General features: G+C 44.8%; 1 protein-coding gene across 4 annotated transcripts in view; it reads right to left on the bottom strand.

Moving 5' to 3' along the window:
- Nucleotides 1-2,198: 2,198 nt before the first annotated feature.
- Nucleotides 2,199-21,843, bottom strand: part of Tbccd1 (TBCC domain containing 1) — a 45,928-nt gene continuing 26,283 nt past the window's right edge. For all 4 annotated transcript variants that reach the window (XM_057766101.1, XM_057766104.1, XM_057766102.1 and 1 more), the window contains exons 4-8: nucleotides 12,908-13,274; nucleotides 10,570-10,756; nucleotides 9,966-10,463; nucleotides 7,616-7,763; nucleotides 2,199-2,860 (exon numbers count right to left, since the gene is read on the bottom strand). In XM_057766101.1, coding sequence (XP_057622084.1) covers nucleotides 7,634-7,763; nucleotides 9,966-10,463; nucleotides 10,570-10,756; nucleotides 12,908-13,274 — 1,182 coding nt within the window. In that variant the 3' untranslated portion in view covers nucleotides 2,199-2,860; nucleotides 7,616-7,633. The remainder of the gene's footprint in view (nucleotides 2,861-7,615; nucleotides 7,764-9,965; nucleotides 10,464-10,569; nucleotides 10,757-12,907; nucleotides 13,275-21,843) is intronic.

The following is a 21,843-nucleotide window of genomic DNA, read 5'->3' as shown; positions in this document are numbered from 1 at the left end:
CTTGTTTTTTCAGCCAATGATGGACATTCCTAATGTCTTTTTATTCTTCGACAGAGAGCACACAGGAGAACCCAAAGACCACCATCTACTTCAGGGCAAAAGTGAGGTTTCAAGGACAGATAAATTTGCACCTAGAAGTTATGAATGTTCTTGCCTTGGGTGGGCTGGGAGTCACTACAAAAATACAAACAAACAAACAAACAAAAAACACAATGTAAAAGCTTTTAATATGGACTATATGTAGATACGGCTCTTGAATTTGATTACTTCCCTATAACGAGGTAGGAAAATGTCTGATTTTGGTAAATGTATGCTAACGTGTTTGGGTAAAATGATGTCGGCAGTCCACTCACAAGCTCTGATGTTAATGACAGAGAATAGATGAGTCAATGTGGCAAAATGTTAACAATGGGTATTCTAGTCAGAGAGTATACGGGGGTCAGTGTCCTGTCTTGTTTGTTTTTTAAGAATCTTACTTTGTTAGGTATCTCTGGCAGGCTTGGAATTCACTGTGTAGTTGAGGCTGGTTTCAAGGTCATGGCAATCCCTGTTTCCCAAGTTCAGGAATTACTGGCTTGCCACACCTATTCTTGCAAATGTCATTCAAGTTAGAATTTTTTTTTGCAGACACAAATTAGAAAGAACTGTGGCTCGTAAGAGAGTGCCAAGTTATATAGGGACAGAAAGCTGCCTTAAGACTCCAGAACTTTAGGGCTGGAGAGATGGCTCAGTGGTTAAGAGCATTGCCTGCTCTTCCAAAGGTCCCGAGTTCAATTCTCAGCAACCACATGGTGGCTCACAACCATCTGTAATGAGGTTTGGTGCCCTCTTCTGGCCTGCAGGCATACAGACAGAACATTGTATACATAATAAATAAATACTTAAAAAAAAAAAAAAGACTCCAGAACTTTCCAAGCTAGATGCTCTCTCTGCCTTTACACTGGGATGTGCCTCTAACTTTAGAAATGGGATGAATGATGGAGGAAGGTCATTGGTTAATTAATAAAGAAACTGCTTGGCCCTCATAGGTTAGAACATAGGTGGGTGGAGTAAACAGAACAGAATGCTGGGAGGAAGAGGAAGTGAGCACAGATGCAGAGCAGCTCCTCCCAGAGACAGAGGTCATGCCTGTACTCTCCAGGCCAGATGTGATGAAGCTCCGACCCAGGATGGACGTAGGTTAGAATCTTCCCGGTAAGTGCACCTTGGGGTGCTACACAGATTATTAGAAATGGGCTAAATTAATACGTGATAATTAGCCTAGAAGGCTAGATATAATGGGCCAGGCAGTGTTTAAAAGAATACAGTTTGTGTGTTGTTATTTTGGGGCAAAGCTAGCCAAGCGGCTGGGAGCAGGGTGGCAGGAACGCCAGCCCGCAGCTCCCCACTACAGATGAATACAAACATACATTTGTGCCGTCTCAGAGAAACAACAAGCCAACCTTCAGTTTCCCTGGCCGAGTAGTCTTCTTCAGTCAGTTTCTCCTTTCTGCCTTTCTACTATAAGTGTCCAACAAATACCTTTATAAACGGGACACCCATGAGAGCGGCTGATTTAAAAAGGCAAATGTGGAACTGGAGAGGCTCAGTGGTCAGGATGGCTTGCTGCTTTTGTAGAAGCCTGGACTTCAGTTCCCAGCAGGCACAGAGGCACTCACCACTGCAGCTCTAGGGAACCTGACTCCAGAACCTGCACTCACACGTGCATACCCAGAGATACACACATATAGACACATTCATACTAATAACAATACATCTTTAAAGACGTGGCAAATGCGCCTTGACATGTGGATCACGGAGAAGCGAATAACGAAGCACAGAGCGTATCTGCGTCCTCAATTCTGTGCACTTCCAAGTACCGGATACCCGCAGAGCCCACTAGTGCCACCCAGTGGCTCGGTGTTGGCTCAGTCTTTGTTTACTCGAATTTCACGTTAAAAACTATCAAGGCTTCAAAGACTTAGCAGGCATTAAGAGAGCTAATCTTACTGGAGGGCCATAGCAGTGGCTCTCGGAGGTGGTAACTATTAATTAAATACCCCATGTCGGTGACTAGAATCATTTCACTAATGTCTTAAAGAACAAGGCTTCCCAGGACCATGCAAACTCAACTTTGGTACAGTAACAGAAGAACAACAAAAACATTTTATTAAATTAAAAGTAAAACTTATCTTTTTAACAAACAGGAAAAATTACTCTTTAGAGTTTGTTTATTGAAATTTGAAGTAAAAAATAAAAATAAAAAATTTTACACAATTTTATATGCATTTTATACTTTAAGGCCTAAAATACCATTTTATAAAACTATCTCTGCTATATTTATATATCAGCTGACCATACTGTCGCTCTTTTTTAAAAAGGAGTAGAAATTTCCTTTTAAATAGTTACAAAGAACCAGACAACTCGTTTTGTTTTTCGAGACACAGGGTCCTCACCATGTAGACCAGGCTGGCCTGGAACTCACAGATCCGCCGACTCTGTCTCCGAATCCTAGGGGTCAGGCATGTGCCACCACACCTGGCCAACTTTTTCTGCTAGGACCAAACCCTTTCATCATACAAACTAAAACATGAGGTTAGCCTGTGAGCTGTACTCAGCCACTTAGACACTAACGTGTACATACATCTGCCTTGCCCAGTGCTCCATTTGGCACAACATGCATGGGTCTTCTAACCTTCTACACGTAAGATGTTTTTATGAAAGTCAGAAGCTAAAATCCAACCTAAGTGCGCACAGAACAGGAACCAACAAGGGCGTTAAAAAGAGGGAAAAGGCCGAGGTCTCGCAGGCAGCAAGGCTCCCTTTCCAATACAGTCTCCAGTGGGCACCATCCTCCGTTCTTCCTCACTTTTCCAGAGCCCTGCAGATGAGCAAAGAGAATGTAATGTACATAAATTCATTTTCATGTTTCATGCAATTATGAAAACTTTTATTTATAAACTCATATGGAAGACCATGACAGTTTGAAAAGGAGCGCACCAGTGGGAGGGGCACTTTCACCAGGTGCTGGAGGAGGTCCTGGGAGGGGGCACTTTCGCCAGGTGCTGGACGATGTCCTGGGCTTTTGTTGTGTCTATTTGTTCTGGAGTAAGTAAGGGCAGAGGTCAGTGGTAGCCTTCCACCATGGGGTTCCTGGGATTGAAACATTCTGTTTTTTCAAGGCTAGCTGTTGCATAAATTTCTGAATATAGTAAAATACAATGAATTCTTCACTTTAGAAAGCTGAGATGCCAGGCTCGATGGCACACACCTATAATTCCAGCTCCTTGGGAAGGTAAGACAAGAGAATTGCAAACTCAAGGTATGCTTGGGTTACAGGGGAAGTTCAAGGGCAACTTAAGCAATTAGCAAGATCTAGGCCCACAAACAAGTACAAAGAGAGCTGTGGATACAGATCAACGGTAGACTGATCACCTAGCACACGAGGCCCTGGGTTCCATCCTCAGTACTACCGAAAGAATGAGAAAGAAAAAGAAAAGAAGGCCCCAAACAAACAAGACGGTGAATTTCTTGCTATGTGAACTATAAAAATAAGCTTTTGCCTACGCTGGATCCCTAGTTTCATCTCTGAAAGACAAATGCTGTTGACATTTTTATACTCTCTCAGAAATCCTGTAAGTATATAACCAGTGTGAGTTTGAAAATCTCACTCTTTTGGTGGGATTTCTAATGGGAATGGTTATCTAAATTGTCGGCCAACACTGATCTCACCCCTTACTCTCCAGTCACTGTGCTATGCGGGAGAGGCCTTGCTCTGGAGCAGGGCAGGTTATTAACTAGCACAGAGACAGTGGACCAATAGCTCGGCCACTGGAGGAAGTCACATCCTCCCCCAGCAACCATTCACTGGAGGGTGGGGTAACGAAATCCTTATTTATGATTATGCGTGGGCTTGTGGTGTTTGTGTGCATGCATATCCAGGCCACAGTGAGCCTGTGAAGGGCAGAGGACAACTCTGTGGAGTCACTTCTTTCCTTTTACCTTTACCTGGGATCTGGGGATCAGATTCAGTCGCCAGCTGGTGACCCTTTTCCCACTGAGCCACCTCCCCACCACATTTCCTTATTTTGAAGTGAGCATTTCCACTTCTGCATGTTTTCCTAGGAACTACTGGTCTATAGCCTATGTCGATTTTCTACTTTTAGTCTTTAAAAGCTTGAAAATAGCAAGTTAACTTCTATGGTCCATCGGCTGGAGTGCAGCTGAGCGGTTGAGAGCACTTGTTGCTCTCGTGGAGGACCCAGGGGCAATTCCCATCACCCACGTGGTAGCTCACAACTGTTATTCCAGTCCCAGGAGATCTGATGCCCTCTTCTGCTCTCTGGGTACACATGTGGCCCACAGACACATATGAAGACAAACCACTCACATACATAAAATAATAATTTTTAAAAAAAAATCTAAAAAGAACCCTGGCCTACAAGAGGCCTCCAACAACAGCTCCGCTCCACGCCATTCAGCTGGGGTAGGTGGGACTCAACCAGGCACAGCCTGGACTTCCTACCACAAGACTCCAGCCCGCTGCCTTTGGGAACTCTCACGATCTGTCTGTGATGAGGAAGCACAGTCCTGTCCAGCACCGTGATGGACTGAGTGGGACATGGAGACCCACATGCAGGCCTGGGACGGTCACCCTGGCCTCCAAGGAGAAACCATAGTATGGTGAGGGAATGTGTGGTGTGGTATGGGAGAGGGAGACAGAATGGTTCATGTCCTGGGGACAGAGGCATATATATCTAAAGAGATGAAAGAGATGAGGAGTGGAGTGGGCTAAGGGAAGTGGCTTCATTGCCATCCAGGGCCATGGTGATCCTGGGCCTGGGTAGCCATAGTCTCTGTTGATGTCCATGGCTCCTGATACCACCAAAAGCTGAGAGGACAGGAGTGTAGAGTTGTCCCTGCCCCTCACTTCCTGCAACACTAGGAAAAACTGGTCTTGCCCCTCACCAGCTGAGGCATGCATGCAGGGAAGAGGGTCCCACACATCATCTGGGCAGCACAATAGAGCTGACCCTGTTCTCAGGGGAATGGGAGAGCTGGTCCTGAGGGAGTGAGAATGGGAAAGCAGGTCGTGCCCCTCTCATGTGGTAGCATGGGTGAGGGAAAGATGCCCTCCTCCCCTTGACCCTCTCTACTTGCAGCAGGTGGGGGACCTGACCCAACCCCCCACCTGGGGCGAGGGTGAGGCAGCCCTTAGTGTGCGAGAGGGCACAGCTGGTATTGCTATGAGATGTGATGGTGCGAGCGAGCGAAAGATGTCCTCCCCCATGGCCCCTACTGCCTCCAGAAGGTGGGGGAGCTGACCCTCCCCTTTACCAACTGCAACATGGGAAAGTGGGCCCTGCACCACAGCTGGGCAGCAGAGCAGAGCTGACCCTGTTTATAAGGTCATGGGTGAGCTGCCCCAAGAACATACGCACGAGAGATCTGGCTCCACCATATGGTGGTATGGATGAGAAGAGATGCCCTTGAGGGCTCCACTACCCCTCTATGCCTGAGGCGGTGGGAGAGCAGGCCCTGCACCTCACCTGGGCAGCACAATAGAGCCAGCCTTGTCTAAGATGTGGGTGAGCCAGCCCCAAACTTGTGAGGATGGCAGAGCTGTCCCCACTACTCATCTGTCATGCGGCAGCATAGGTGGGGGAGAGATGTCCCCCCTTACCCCTTGCCCCTCACCACCTGCAACAGGTGAGGGTGCTGACCTTCCCCCTTACTAGCTGGAGCACTCGGAAAGTGGACCCTGCTCCCCACTGGGCAGCACAGTGGAGCTGACCCTGTTGGTGGAGTTTCAGGTGAGCTGGCCCTCAGAGTGTAAGAGTAGATAGCTGGCCACACCCCCAACTCACCCACCAAGGTGCAGCACTCGGGAAGGTGGGCCCTGCACCTTGCCTGGGCAGCACAGCAGTGCTGATCCTATTAACATGGGTACAAGTGAACTGGGGCCAAGAATGTGAGCTTAGGAGATCTGTGCCCCCACCCTCATCTGACATATGGTGGTGTGGGCAGGGGAGAGATGCTCCCTCACCACCCCTCGTGATGGGTGGTAGAGTTGGCCCGGTATGAGCAGGAGAGCTGGCCCTGTCCCTTACCAGCTGCAGCACTCGGGAGAGTGGCCCCTGACCTCACCTGGACAATCCAGTAGAGCTGGCCCTGAAGGGCCAGGTGTGGGAGGGCCAACCCCGAGGGCATGAAAGCAGCTCACTGCTGCAAGGGGTGAACAAGCTGGAGGCAATGCTGGAGAGCTCACCCTGGTGGGGAGAATGGCTGACTGGCTGACCAACCCTGTCACTAGCCAGGCTCAGAACCAGTGTATGAGTTGGCCTACCCCAATGTCCACTCCATCTGAGACCTGCTGGAGCACACGAAGGGACCGGTCCTGCAGACCCAAAGCTGCAGGATTTCCACAACACAGGGAAACAGAAGGAAAACCAAGAGGAGTCCCGGTGAGGGCCCAGCATCGATAGTGTAGCAGAAACCAGAGGCCTCGAGCCAGACCAATGACTCTGCAATGAACTCTGCAAGTAAAGATGAACAGACAAAAGGGCGAACTGTGTGACTCACTGGGCCATACTACGGCTTCCGTGACGAGAGTTTTCCTGTTTTCTTTTTGTTTTTTCCTCTTAAATTTTATTTTGGGGGAGGTCGCATGGGCAGAGGGCAGATGCAAAGGGATGAGAAAATGAATGGGATTGAGATACATGATGTGAAAGACACAAAGAAAAAAATAAAAAGAAACAGCATTTGGAGTAAGTAATTCTCGTAAGTTTATTTCTTTCTATAGTCTCATCTGCATATTTAATTTACGACTTTCTTCTAGTGTTCAGTAATAAAATATTTATTTGGACAAATTAAACTAACCTATTAAAAATGTTCTATGTGTGATTATTAAAGACCTGTTTTATTAAATAGTTTGTGGTGATAGGGAAAAGCTATATTAGAGAGGAGGAATAGAACTTAATGCCTGGGCTGGGAAAGAGAACTCAGCAGCTAACAGCATACATTGCTTTCCCAGAGGACCTGAGTGCAACCTCCAAAGCCAATGTCAGTCAGTTCACAACCACTGTGACCACAGCCCCATGGGATCTGACACCTTTAACCTTCTCTGGGCACCTCACTCAACCACACACAGAGATAAACACATACCTGTACTTACAAAAACTACTAAAAACAAAAACAATGTCATTAATGGAAAAAAAACATTTTTAGTGCTACAAAAATTGCAAAAAAAATAATAATAAATAAATAAATAAAAAAGGGCGGTGGCGGTGCATGCCTTTAATCCCAGCACTTGGGAGGCAGAGATATGTGGATCTCTGTGAGTTCGAGACCAGCCTGGTCTACAAGAGCTAGTTCCAGGACAGACTCCAAAGCTACAGAGAAACCCTGTCTCAAAAAATAGATAAAACTTGGCCGTGATATTTGCCCAGATTTCTCTAGGTACCTCTTGAATATTTTAGTTTTCTCTTAAAAAAATATGTGGGTATGTATCTAGGCGTGGTGGGGAAGAAGAGAACACTGGCAAGGAGAGCATAATCTAATGCACCTTCTCTTCTGTTTCGTATGCGATGGAAGATTTCCCAAGAGTCCTTAAGTGCTCCGTGATCTAAATGCTCACCAGTGGTCCATGCAGGTCCTATCCAGGCACTTGTTTGGAGGCTGCTGAGTGTGGGACGAGGCTGTCCAGCTGTTGCCGGTGTCCTGTATTAATCAACCATTCATAGAACTTGTTCTCCACAAGGACCTGGAACTGCTTCCTCTGTTCCCTGAAGTTGTGATTGAGAGCAAAAGCATTTGAGAAGGCAAACCCCAACAGATCTACTCCCGCAACACCACTGAAAGACTATTTCTAGTTACCCCTCAGTTCTCACTGTTCGGAGCACAATGACAGACAACATCTCAAGGTTTGTTCGCTGTCACAGTCTTACTAAAGACAGAATGAATGAGGCAGTGTTCTGACTGATGGGAATAAATGCATGAAGAAAAGAGACTGGTCTATTGCCCAGGTTGGCACACTGTGATCTCTGTGTATGTGTCCCTGTCAACTGTAAACCCTTGTAGGGAATATGGGGAAGAAGCAAGATAAATATATAATACAAAGCTAGGAACTTATAAGAAAACGATTTGTTGGACAACAGTGGAGCATCAGGTGACAACACAGTGTTACTGGGAGTGCTATTGTAGAAAGAGGGTTGACAGACGATGTCTCTCCAGTACACACTTGAACAGAAGTCTACATGAAACAGCGGAGGAAGCAAAATGACTGTGTGGAATGGACTACCAGACACAGAAATAGAAACAATAAAGGCCCTAATGCGACAGCCTGATGCAGGTAGCAAAGAGAAGAGTAGCCCTACAGCTGGGACAGCTCGCACATCAGCCTGGCTGTGCTGTATTTCTGCAGGACACAAATCCACAGCATCCACAGGACACCAAGAGCAGCAGTCAGCCTGATTGTCAAAATGCGACCTAACCTGACTCAGTTCACTTAGCAAGTTTAAGGGCCACTGTATGGCACCCAGGATCCCACTTTAGCTTCTGCCTTTCAGACATCTGCTCCTCCAGTACTTCAGAGACATTCAAGACTAGCCCTCGCCCCATGCATACATCTCATTCTTAAGACCCGTTACAAATTTTACGTCCTGATATGCCTCCCTTAACTGTTCACACTGGTGTCTTCTGACTCTGTAACTGCATGCTATGTCCCTGGCTTCTGGAGTTCAAAGTCCAATATCCCTTGAATAAATAATTGGGCATAACATAGTATTTACAGCTATATCTGTTATCCTGTGAATGCAATTAAAAAATAAGTTATTTCAGTGCCCCTAAGTAGGATGAAAGACAATATTTTACACTGCAAATCTAGCCTTACAAAAACAAAACTACTCTCCCACTTTAGCATGGACTAAGGAAAACTGACAAGAACTAGCAACAATCCATGGTCAGCCTTGGAAAGACGCCATTCAAGAATGTGAGTTTAAGTCTTTGGTGTGGTGGGAACCATTAAAATCTCTATTTTTAAATAAGGTTCTTGGGGGATTCTAGTGCCGAGTGCAGTGCAGTTAGGAAGCCACCAGAATAGTCCATGTGTTAGAGTATGCCAATAGCTAAGTCATTAAGGCTGAATCATGTCCCATCTTCTAGGCAAGACTGCTTCAACTCATATAAGTCTTACCTCTGCCAAATAAACGTAAGCTTATTTTTATTGTGAGGAGGAGTCTTATCATGCAGCTCCCATTAACTATGAATTTGTGATCCTCCTGCCTCAAGCCTTTTAGGTGCTGGGATTACAGGATTGTGCCACAGAGCAATTTCAATGTCTTCAAAAAAGGGAGCCTAATACCTGAGTACTGGCTTGTTCCCATCCTCCAGTAACAACAACACCTAGAATACTAACCTGCCTGTTCCCGTCCTCAGTAACACAGCACCTAGAATACTAACCCGCCTGTTCCCGTCCTCAGTAACACAGCACCTAGAATACTAACCCGCCTGTTCCCGTCCTCAGTAACACAGCACCTAGAATACTAACCCGCCTGTTCCCGTCCTCAGTAACACAGCACCTAGAATACTAACCCGCCTGTTCCCGTCCTCAGTAACACAGCACCTAGAATACTAACCCGCCTGTTCCCGTCCTCAGTAACACAGCACCTAGAATACTAACCCGCCTGTTCCTGTCCTCAGTAACACAGCACCTAGAATACTAACCCGCTTGTTCCCATCCTCAGTAACACAGCACCTAGAATACTAACCCTCCTGTTCCTGTCCTTCAGTAACACAGCACCTAGAATACTAACCCTCCTGTTCCTGTCCTTCAGTAACACAGCACCTAGAATACTAACCTGGGTTCAAGCCCTGAGAAAGGATGCACACGCCATTTAATTAGTGTGGCTGGATACTATAAAGCATCCAGATTAGTCTTCCCATCAAGTTTCATACGAACAGCAACACTGACTCTAGAAAATACTTACTTCGTCAGACGAGCCTCCTTCACAGTTTTCTGCCAGACCTGAATCTTCTCCTCCCTTTGAGCCAGTGCTTTCTGGTAGGCAGCGGGGAGACCCCCGGGTATCTCTGCTGTGTCCCCTTCCATCTCAAAGGGAATAATAAAGACGTAGAACTCACACGGTGGCAGGAGCTGGAAGACGCTCGTGTCACTGCTTTCTCTGCACACAACCATTGGGTTATCCCAATAGTTGGGTACCGTAGCGAGGCCTGTCCTGGCCATGTGGTCCTCCAGCATTGGGTAATGGGTATGAAACGGGGCAAAAGTCGCTCTTTGGTTCCCAGAGAGAATAAGTGGGCGTGAAGGCGTCAAGACGTGAAAGGTGCAGCCTGCTGTGGAAGAGATGGACAGTCGGTGGCAAACAGCAATGACTTCCACGTTCTCACAGTCATGTAGGTGAAGAGCTGTCTCCACGGGACCCAACACGAAGGTGCTATTTCTGCATTTTTCAATTGTCACGGACCTGAAAAATTTTTAAATAAGTTAAATTCTTCTGAATTAATTACCTAGAATAAAATTCTGACTTAAAAAAAAGAATCCTCCCCAAAAGAAAATATCAAAATGCTTACCGCAAGGGGGAGAGCAGATATATGAAAGACTCATTGCAGCGATGAACCCTGACGTGAGCTCCCACTAGAGTGTCTGAGCTCTTGGCCAGTGTCTGTTTGTAAACTTGGCTCATTACCACCATGCGGTGCAGCGGAGGGGACACGTGAGTATTGCAAGCAATCTTTGCTCTTTTGGTCGTACCTTCCACTATTTAAGGAAACACACAAATAATAAGATAGTTGCAAAACAAACAAACAAAACCATTTTTTTACCCATGCCTAACCTCAAATACATGTGAAGAAAATATAATATTTAAGAGTTAGGGGCTGGAGAGATGGCTCAGAGGTGAAGAGCATTGACTGCTCTTCCAGAGGACCTGAGTTCAATCCCCAGCAACCACATGGTGACTCACAATCCTCTGTAGTGAGATCTGGCGCCCTTTTCTGGTGTTCAGGCAAAACATGCAGTCAGAATACTGTATACATTATAAATAAATAATAAAAAAGGGAAAAAAGTTAATGACAAAGTACTGTTGATTGTTCTTTTCTGTGAATATGCAATCTTTCAAAATTATTATGAAAAATATAAACCTATTGTTATGCCCTAGTTTCTGGTTCTCAAATGAATTCATGGAGCCAGATTTCTGATGCAAATTACATGAGAGTTTTTAATATTCAAACTTAAGTTTGGACCAATACCTTTCCAGCATCCCTGCATGGTGGGTGCAGAAAGTGTGGCAGGGAGCCCTGCGAGGACAGAACTTTTAAAGGGGAACCGCTGTAATCAGGGGAGTTCATGTCCTGTTGTCTTGGGATTGGTAAGGAGTGCATAGGATAAGGTATTTCTAAAACCACTGGTCAATTTGGGGTGTGAAAACATAACAAAGAGCCATAAATTACTGACAAGGTATCTTCAAGGACAGGATGCCTCCCAAGAACATCTGGACCTCATTAAATTTTATGGTCCTGCATCCTAGTTCCTTAATTGGCTATTTTCAGGGTATCCACTCAAATTCTGCCATCACAGAACACTTCTAGAGCTGAGATTGGGCCCTGTTCTATACGGTCCCTTGTAATGGACTTCTCAAATCGCCCTAACATCAGTTCCACAGCCCTCTCAACTTACTAACAGCATCATTCCATAAATTCTACCTGAGTTCATGTCTTTACCCCAATTTCATTACTACTCAAGAGCACATCTTCCCCTCACAGGTTCCCTCCTAACACATCAGTCCAACACTTGCTTCTCTGCCTGCACTTCCCACAAACCATGAAATCAACCTGTACTGGGCCAATGTGGAAAGGATACACAAATATGATAAAATTATTTTTTTAAAAGACTTAGCTTTTAATTGAACATGATATATGGTTGTGTAGAAAAACAGCATTACAAAGTTTAAAAAATAGTTTATTATCTTACCACCTCTGTTAACATTTTAATATACTCTTTGTTGGCCTTGAACTCACAGAGATCTACCTGCCTCTGCCTCCTGAGCGCTGGGATTAAAGGCGTGTGCCATCATGTTGGGCTAATGTATTTTAAACATATACGGAAGCTATTTGTATGCCTATCTTTGAAACTCTGAGACTAGAAACATAGCTTACTATTTTTTTTCCCTCAACAACTTGGCCTGTCACCTAGCTCAGTAGCACAGACATCTGCAGAAACGTTTTCCTGGTTCTTCTCAAGAGCCCACAACATTAGAACCTATCTGTTAGCCATGAGAGATGACCAGGGATAGACAATGACATAGCAAACGCCGTACTCTTGCTGTTGTTCACACGATTTCGATTTTAGAAATATATTCTGTGCCTGTACCTATGCAGCTAAAAGACCCTCGTCTCTAAAGTCTGATGTGATGTCTACTGGTCGGCCAAATTCTGCTGCTAAATAGAAAATCAAAAAAGCCTCAAGCAAATAAGCACCTGGCAGCAAAGGAAGAAAGAATCAGTGGAGGACAAACTATAGTCATGTGAACCATAACGAAAAGCCCAAGTCAACTCTGAGGGTCCTGTCTACCATGCAAGTCACATACAGAAGATGGGTCTGCTCTTATACTGGCCTATTTTTCATTTACTTACTTAAGGTTTTTTCCCTGTACTTTTATCATATGTGTACAGGCATTTGGCCTGCATGCATGCTGTGTACCACATGCATGCAGTGCAGAGACAGGGTCTCACCGTGGAGCCCACTCGTAGCCTTGTGTTTGTGATTCTTCTGCCCTATCTTCCAAATGCTAGATTACAGGCATGTGCGACTGCACAGGCTAGCAGACATCTGATCATTAATACACCAGAAAACAGTAGGTTTCCTAGTTGGCCAATTTAATATTAGGGAAAATATATTTTAAAAAAATACCTTGGTGAGCCCAAGCCAATTTCTTCCCAGATTTGAGGCAAGCAGATGGACCAAATGGATTTGTAGTCAAAGAGGCTCTCAACCAGGCTTCCAGCTTACAGAGAGAGAACGTCTTGGAGACCTTTGAGAAGCCACTGTCCGCATGCAGCGGTTGCCACAGGGCAAGTTCATGAAGGGGATACACCTTCCTGGTTCTGCTCACGGTGCCTTCGATGAGGAAGCTGAGTGCCAGGATGGCTTCTCGAGACAGCACACTACTGTGGGTTGAGTGGAAGGACGCGCTAAGTTGGCCTGGGTCGAGAAGCAGCTCGAGGAGATCCGACAGATGGTCGCAGACGAAAGCCTGGTGACTGTAGTCATTCCAGTTCTAAAATAAACAAAGAAAACCCGCTCAACAGAATGAAGATATTCTGTAAGATAAAAGCTTTATATTTTAATTATACTGTGTTTACATGCATTCTCATTCTCTCAAAGAATGTAGGTAGCTATGTAAAAGTGACCTTTGTGTATAACGTATTTGTAAACTAACTCAAAAGCACTACAGATTCAACACCCCTTATCAAATATGTTGAGAACAGAACTGTTTTGAATTTTTTCAGATTTTGTAAAACTGACATTTTCACCCGAGGATGACATTTTCACACCTTACACACACACAGCCCAAAGGTAATTTCATACAACATTTTTAGTACATGTGTTCAGCTGCCATCTGATTAAACATGAAAAAAAGTATGGTAGTCACTCGCTCCAAAAAGCTCTGGGTCTCTTGGTTTGCAGTCACGGCTTTACGGCGCACAGATTTAACAGAAATGCCACCTTGGGAAGAAGGCTTGAGTTGGCGAGCGCCCCTGGTATTTGCCTCATCTATGTGGAACATATTTGTCTGGAACCTCGGGCTGGCCTGGACTGTGCTAGATGATGAATAGGCAGACTGAGTAAGACAGCTCTATCCTCAAGGAACTCAGGAGCCCATGGTGAGAAGACAACAGAGATACAGGAGACACCCATGTAAGAGCTGCACGGAGATCTGTAAGGCATTCTCAAGCTCAGAGAACTCCCTCATCTGAGGGAAAACATCACGGCGGAGTGCTATCTGAGTAAATTCTTGATGGATGCTGGAGGTGAAGTGAGCAACTATGAAAAAAGACATTCAAGTAACAGAAATAGCAAAGACTTCAGCTCTGTCAGAAAAATAAGTTCTGGGTGGGGTACAGGAAGCATAGTGGGAACAGAAACTAAAACAGCAGGCAGGACCAATCACAGTAGGCCTCGATCGTCAGCTACTAAAACACGTGGACTATAGCTGTCACGTCAGAGACATTTAATCCATATATTTTTCCTCTTTTAATTTTTTTCTTTTTTAAAATTTTATTATTTTTTATTAAATTTATTCACTTATTTTACATTCCAACCTCAGTTTCCCTTCTCTCTTCTCCCTCCATTCCCTCCCCCCCCTCCTCCCCTCTGCCCCCCTAGTCTATTTCTCTGTTTCTGTTCAGAAAGGGACAGGCCTCTCATGGATGACAACAAGCATGGTATATCAAGTTGCAGTAAGACTAAGCACTTTCCCCCACATTAAGGCTTGGTAAGACAACCCAGTATGAGGAATGGGTTCCCAAAAGACTGCCAGAGCATCAGAGACAGGCCCCACTCCCACAGCTAGGGGTCCCACAATTGAGCAAGCTATACAACTGTCACATGTCCTGTGCAGGCTCCCTGGCTGTGGGTCTAGCATCTGTGAGCTCCTATGAGCCCAGGTTAGCTGTTCCTGGATTCCCTTATGATGACCTTGTTGTCCCCTGGCCCATAAAATCCTTCCTCCCTCTCTTCAACTGAACTCCAGGTGCTCAGCCCAGTGCTTGGCTATGGATCGCTGCATGTGTTTCCATCAGTTACTGGATGAAGGCTTTCTGATGACATTTAGGGTAGTTTCAATCTGATTACAGGAGAAGACCAGTTCAGGCTATCTATCCGTTCTTCCTAGGAGTCTTAGCTGGGGTCGTCCTTGTAGATTCGTGGGAATTTCCTTTGCACTAGGTTTCCACCTGACCACAAAATGTGCCCCCAATCAAGACATCTCTTTCATTACTCTCCCCCCATCCTGCCCCCAATCTGATCCCTCATGTTCCCATCCCCACCCACCCTTAGTTTACCCGGGAGATCTCTTCTATTTCCTCTTCCCTGGGAAATCCATGCATCCCTCTGTGGGCTCTCCTTGTTACTTGCTCTCTCTGGGACTGTGGACTGTAGCATGGTTGTCCTTTACTTTACTGCTAATATCCACGTATGAGTGAGTACACACTATGCATGTTTGTCTTTCTGGGTCTGTGTTACCTCATTCAGGATGATTTTTTTCTAGTTCCATCCATTTGTCTTTAATATTCCTGATGTCACTGTTTTTAACAGCTGAGTACTCCATTGTGTAAATGTACCACATTTTCTTTCTCCATTCTTTGGTTGACTGACATCTAGGTTGTTTCCAGTTTCTGACCATTACGAATAATGCGGCCATGTACACAGTTGAGCAAGTGTCCTATGAGCGAGCATCCTTTGGGTATATGTCCAAAATTGGTATAGCTGGGTCTGAACTAGGTTGATTCCATAGTGGTTGTACAAGTTTGCACTTCCACCAGCAATGGAGGAGTGTTCCCCTTACTCCACATCCTGTCAAGCATAAACTGTCACTAGTGTTATCATCTTAGCTGTTCTGACAGGTGTAAGATAAAATCTCAGAGTCATTTTGATTTGCATTTCCCTGATGGCTAAGGATGCTGAACTCCTATAGCTGTTCAATGTATTTTTCCTTTTAAATAAACTCTTAAACACTCATTTGGATTCCAGTTAAACAGGTCAAGGAAGAGCAATTTTAAGATTCAATCGACATTTCTCATTCTTGTTATACCCATGGCAAGCAATATAAAAATGACCATGATAATAAGGAATCATTGACAGAGTTAAACAAACAAACAAAACCCACCTGTACTTTACACAGCCCAGCAAAGTAGGGTCTGACTGTAGACTAAACGCAGGGTGACCGGCCATGATCTAATGATGAAGTCAAGCAAGAACAAGAAGTCTGGGTAAGAGCAGAGGAGGCAGGATGTAAAGTGCTCTTCTGGGACCGAATCAGTGAGAGCCGGCAGCTACTAGGTATGGCTAGAACTAGAGAGTGCTCAAGGAGGCAGGCGTAGCTTCCCCCAGGCTATGGGAAACAAACAAGTGTAGACTGTACTACAGGGATACACACTCGTCTCCCAAGCTAAAGCAGAACCAGAGCTTATTACAGAGCAGGAACTGGAGAGCCATATGTTCCTCTTTCAGAGGCCACGGTCTCACCACACACCTGTTCCTCAGATAAGAAGAGGTCTGTGCTTCAAGACTTTCTAATCCGCAGGTCACTCGTGGGCCTCATGGCTATTCTACTAGGCCCCAATGCCACGTAAGAACTCACACTAGTTAGTAAATTCTTCAATCTAAAGGGTCTAGGTCTTCATTTCAAATCAGACCAGTGAAAGTCAGGCATGGAAGCACAGGCTGTCATTTCAATTTCTTAGGACACTCAGGCTAGAAGATCACATATACCCAGGAGTTTGGGGTCAACTTTTTTTTTAATATAATGAAATTCTGTTTCAACAAAGTCAAAGGTGTAGCAGTGAACAAGCTACTCTACTGAAGAGTCCACTTCTCCATGTTCCTTGAGCCTTAGGTGTAGGGACTATGCTATTGATGTACTGGTGGGAAGTCCTTTTGTCTATGTGTTGTTTTTATTGGTTAATGAATAAAGTTGTTTTGGCCAGTGGCTTAGCAGAATAGAGCAAGGTCAGAATTTCAAGCAGATTGAGGAGAAAAGAAGGTGGAGTTAGGGAGAAGCCATGTAGCCACCACAGGAGACAGATGCCGGACAATGGACTGAACCTTACCAATAGGCCACAACCACACGGCAACACACAGATTAATAGAAATAGGTTACTTTAAGAAGTAAGAGCCAGCTAGAAATACGCTTAAGCTACTGGTCAAACAGTATTGCAATTAATATAGTTTCTTTATGTTTATTTCGGGTCTGGGCAGCAGGAAAATGAGGCTGGGTACTCCACAACCACTTATTCCCTGTATTTTGACCACAAATGAAACTCTGCCATTGCCTGCATTTGCTGAACAAAAGAAGCTGCTTTGATGAGGGGTGAGAGATACTCTCATCTGTGAACATGAAGACTCGTGTTTAGAACACAGCTAAACTACACTGATTTAGCATAGTGGCAGCAGTAGGTCCTCCTCTAACATCTATGCCTTCTCCAGCCATAGGAAGTTATTTGGCTGGGTTTACAGCACTAAGCAAGAATCCTTTCCCTCAGATCCGATTAGACAGTTGTTGGTTACCTCCAAGATTTAAGTGCTGCTATAGCACTGTTGGAGATACACGGCCAGGCCAGTCACTGTTGTGGTTTGTAGGCTTTAATTGTGGCAAATGATAGAACAACTGTAATCCAGAGGACCAGAATAACTGCTTATATTACAACAGAGAAGCTGTATCTATGAAATTTTAACAACATGGTTCCATTAAAAAAAGACCTGCTGGATAGTGGTGACACACACCTTTGATCCCAGCACTTGGGAGGCAGAGGTAGGCCTCTCTGTGTGAGTTTGAGGCCAGCCTCCAAGCTACAGTGAAACCCTGTCTCAAAAAAACAAAACAAAAAAACAAAACTATAGCCGGGTAGTGGTGGTTCAAGTGGTTCTTTAGTCCCAGCAGAGGTGGGGGCTCTTTATGAGTTCAAGGCCAGCCTGGTCTACAAATTGAGTTCCAGGGTAGCCATGGCTGTTACACACACAAACAGAGAGAGAGAGAGAGAGAGAGAGAGAGAGAGAGAGAGAGAGAGAGAGAGAGAGAGAGAGAATAACAACAACAAAAAGACCTGCATGATGCCAGCTGACACGCCAAGGTGGATGGGGAGGGATTTCATAAGACCTCACCCCCAGATAAAAAGGTACAGGAAATCATAGCTACTAAGAATCACTTTTCTCTAGAAATAAGCCCTCTGAGAGGTTATACAATCCTAAGAGGTCAGCCTAAACACACACACACACACACAAAATATATGCACACACATACACATACACACAAAATCTATGCACACACACAGCAATAATAATTAGGGAAGAGACCATGAATCCAAAGGGGAATGGTGGGAGGAGATGGGTACAAGAGGGAGGAGCAGAAATGATGTAAATATAGAACTCACATAAAAATCTCAAAAAAGGCAAGATAATTAGAATTAAAAAGCTCACTCATGATACAACATAGGAATTTTAAAAAGATTGACTTATTTATTCATTCACGTATATGTTTCTGTGCCTGAGTGTACGTGCACATGTGTGCTGGTACAAACAGCACACTGAGTGTCCTCGATCTATCACTTTCTATCTATTTGCTTTGTGGCTGCGTCTCTCCCTGAACCTGGAGCTCACAATTTCTCAGCTAGGCTAGAAGCCATCAAGCCAACAATTCAACAAAGGACTTTTTTGTTTTTAATTTCTAAAAATTACTATTTTATGTGTATGGGTATTTTGCCTGCATGTATGTCTGTGCACCAGGTGCATGCCTGGTGCTGGTAAAGGCCAAAGGAGAGTGTTGGATGCAGTTTATATACCTACACTATACGTACAATCAAACATTTACTGACAATACGCAGTGAGAAACCTATTTAAGGTGAAAGCAGAGTTTGCACTGGACAGAAGACAGAGGGTCAGCAGCCACTTGGGTGAAAAACACCTCTCTAAAAGAAGCTCAGGCTGAAAGGCAGCTCTGCAAGCAGACACCTTGCAGAACGATTTGCAGCTAGAGAGAATAAATGAATACCAAAAATGGAATAAACTAGGGTTTCCTACTGACTAAGGTGGCCAAGGCTCTATACATCTTACTGAAAGAAATTCTTCCAAATCATATGGCAATGACATACTATCATAGCTACTTGACATCTGGACTCAACCTGACTATATCTGGAATCAACTAAAACCCAAGATTTCGGGACCACAGGTAAGGGATTTTCTTAATCTGGTTATTGCAGTAAGAAGATCCACCCTAAACCTGGACCACAGTGGTGGCAGTCCCAATAGAGGACTGGAGGAAGGAAGCTCTGCTTTGTGCCTGCTTGTAACTTCTTCAGGATTCCAGCTCTCCGGGAACCCTCTGGGATACAGCACCAGACTGGGAGAGCAGAGACATGCAGCCTCAGGGACTCCACGACTACCAGATTCTCAGGCTTTCTACTGTGAGGCAGCCATTGCTGGTTACCTGGACCACATCTGGTATAGAGTCTAATAAATCCTTTTTACTACCAGTACTGTTCCTTGAGAACCCTGACTAATAGGTGCACCTTGTATTCTAAAGCAGAACCCAGTAACAAGACTTCCTTCTACTGAATGGTTCTGCTCAAATGAACAAATGCAGAAAGGGATTTGTTCCTGTAAAGTCGAGTATTTTGTCTTAAGTATTGAAGGGTCTAACTACATTAAAACTGGGAAAAGTTACAGGAGTATAATAAAGGATCCCTTTAAGAATGATCTTCAGAGCTGAGTGGTGGTGATGCACACCTTTAGTCCCAGCATTTAGGAGGCAGAGGCAGGCAGATCTCTGTGAGTTTGAGGCCAGCCTGGTCTACAGAGGGAGTTTCAGAACTGTTGTTAGTTACACAGAGAAATCCTGGCTTGGGGAAAAAAATGATCAAAAAATATATGAAGCAGAACTACCCTTCAATTAAGACTAAGAATTCTGGGTATCCTGGGATAGCTCCACAAGTGTTGAGTATGTGCCATGGAGTAGTAGGGCCTCACACGTTCTGAGCACCTAGAACCTTACAGTTCTATTTGGTACAGTATGGCCCTGCTACTGGTACTGTGCAGATGGACTTCCCAGAGAACACACTGCTGCACCTACAAGTGTCCACCGCACAAGGTGTGGCCCATCGAGTTGGGTCACCACATGCTCCAGTGGCTGCTACATCTTCCTTGAAGGATGACTTGAAAAGTCCTAACTATGTGAAGAAATCCCAATCTTAAACACAGAGAAAACTGTGAAATTAATACTGAAAAAAAATCTTCATCAAAATTTACGCAGTATTCTTTCACCAAGACTAAAAGTCAGAGGAAGCAAGGATGATGGCACTGGACTTCATGCTGTGGGACTGGAGGTTTGAAAGCAGAGTCAGTTGAAGAAAGCAAGAGAAAGAAGAGGTAGTGTCGTGTACTGGAGATGCAGCAATACCCCAACAGAGCGAGCCACACAGACACACAAGAACCAGAGAGAGGGCTGTGGAGATGGCCCGGGGTGTAAGAAGACTTGCTTCAGAACATCAGGACGCACACAGAAACCAGGCTTGGCAGCAAGTGCATTTATCTTGCTGGCCACAGGCACATCTTGCCTGGCTAATCAGTATTTCAGTGTTGAGAGTTAGATTCATTGAAGTCTTTTCTTTCCAACCAGCTGACGCAACACCTTCTGGCACTGTTAATACCAGCCAGCAGGGAGGCGGTTTCCTGGTCAGTTTGAGATTGGTTTCTCTGTCACTTAGCCAAAGTCTAGTATCTTCGGCAATAGGGTCTTTCCCATGTAGTTGTGACCAAGGGCAATGGCAATTACTTGCGTTGCTTTGGAGGTTTCTGAGGCCCCCTGTGCCTGTCAGGAGCCACAAGGGCTATATAAGCTGCTGCCATTAGGCTAATAAATGGAGGCTTTGACAACAGATCTTGCTTGGCCTCCTTCCTCTTTCCCGCCCATGTCTTTTCAGATAGCGCCTCTTTGGGACCCTGGAATAACTGATCTGCCAGGCGGGTTACAACCTTAGAATAACTGACCTGCTGGGCAGTTACAGTTCTCTGCTTCCTTCCCTCTCCTCTCCCCTTCTACTCTCTCCCGTATCCCCACACTCCCAATTTACTCAGGAGATCTTTTCCTTTTCTCCTTCCTATGTAGATCCATGTATGTCTTTCTTAGGGTCCTCTTTGCCTCTTTGTTGTCTAGGTTCTCTGAGATTGTGAACTGTAGACTGGTTTTTCTTTGCTTTATGTCTAAAAGTCACTTATGAGTGAGTACATATTATATTTGTCTTTCTGGATCTAGGTTACTGAGGGGAGTTTTTTATTTTTGTTGTTGTTGTTTTGTTTTTTTTATGTTTTTTTATTAATTAATTAATTAATTTAATTATTAAAGATTTCTGCCTCTTCCCCGCCACCACCTCCCATCCCCCCCTCCCCGAATCAAGTAGTGGGAAGTACTCTACAACACATGGGCACAGGAGAACACTTCCTACGTATAACCCCAGCAGCACAAACACTAAGGACATCATTGAATAAATGGGACCTCCTGAGACTGAGAAGCTTCTGTAAAGCAAAGGACACTGTCACTAAGACAGAAAGGCAACCCACTGACTGGGAGAAGATCTTCACCAACCCCACAACTGACAAAGGTCTGATATCCAAAATATATAAAGAACTCAAGAAATTAGACCGTAAAAGGTTAATCAATCCAATTATTAAATGGGGCACTGAGCTGAACAGAGACTTTTCAACAGAAGAAGTTCAAATGGCCAAAAGACACTTAAGATCGTGCTCAACTTCCTTAGCAATCAGGGAAATGCAAATCAAGACAACATTAAGATACCATCTTACACCTGTCAGATGGCTAGAATCAAAAGCACCAATGATAGCCTCTGCTGGAGAGGTTGTGGAGAAAGGGGCACACTCATCCATTGCTGGTGGGAATGCAAACTTGTGCAACCACTTTGTTTTTGTTTTTTTGAGCTAGAGTCTCACTCAATAGCCCAGGTTGGTCTTGAACTCATAACCCTCCTGGTTCCATCTTCCAGGAACTAGAGTTACAGGTATACTCTTATAGTGGCATATTATTTGTGTTTTAATAAATAAAGCACTTGCCTGAAGAT

The sequence above is a fragment of the Chionomys nivalis genome, chromosome 3, assembly GCF_950005125.1.
Source record: "Chionomys nivalis chromosome 3, mChiNiv1.1, whole genome shotgun sequence".
In the NCBI taxonomy this organism is placed as follows: domain Eukaryota; kingdom Metazoa; phylum Chordata; class Mammalia; order Rodentia; family Cricetidae; genus Chionomys; species Chionomys nivalis.
The sequence above is the reverse complement of the archived record's forward strand: the minus strand, read 5'-3'. Positions and strand labels throughout refer to the sequence as shown.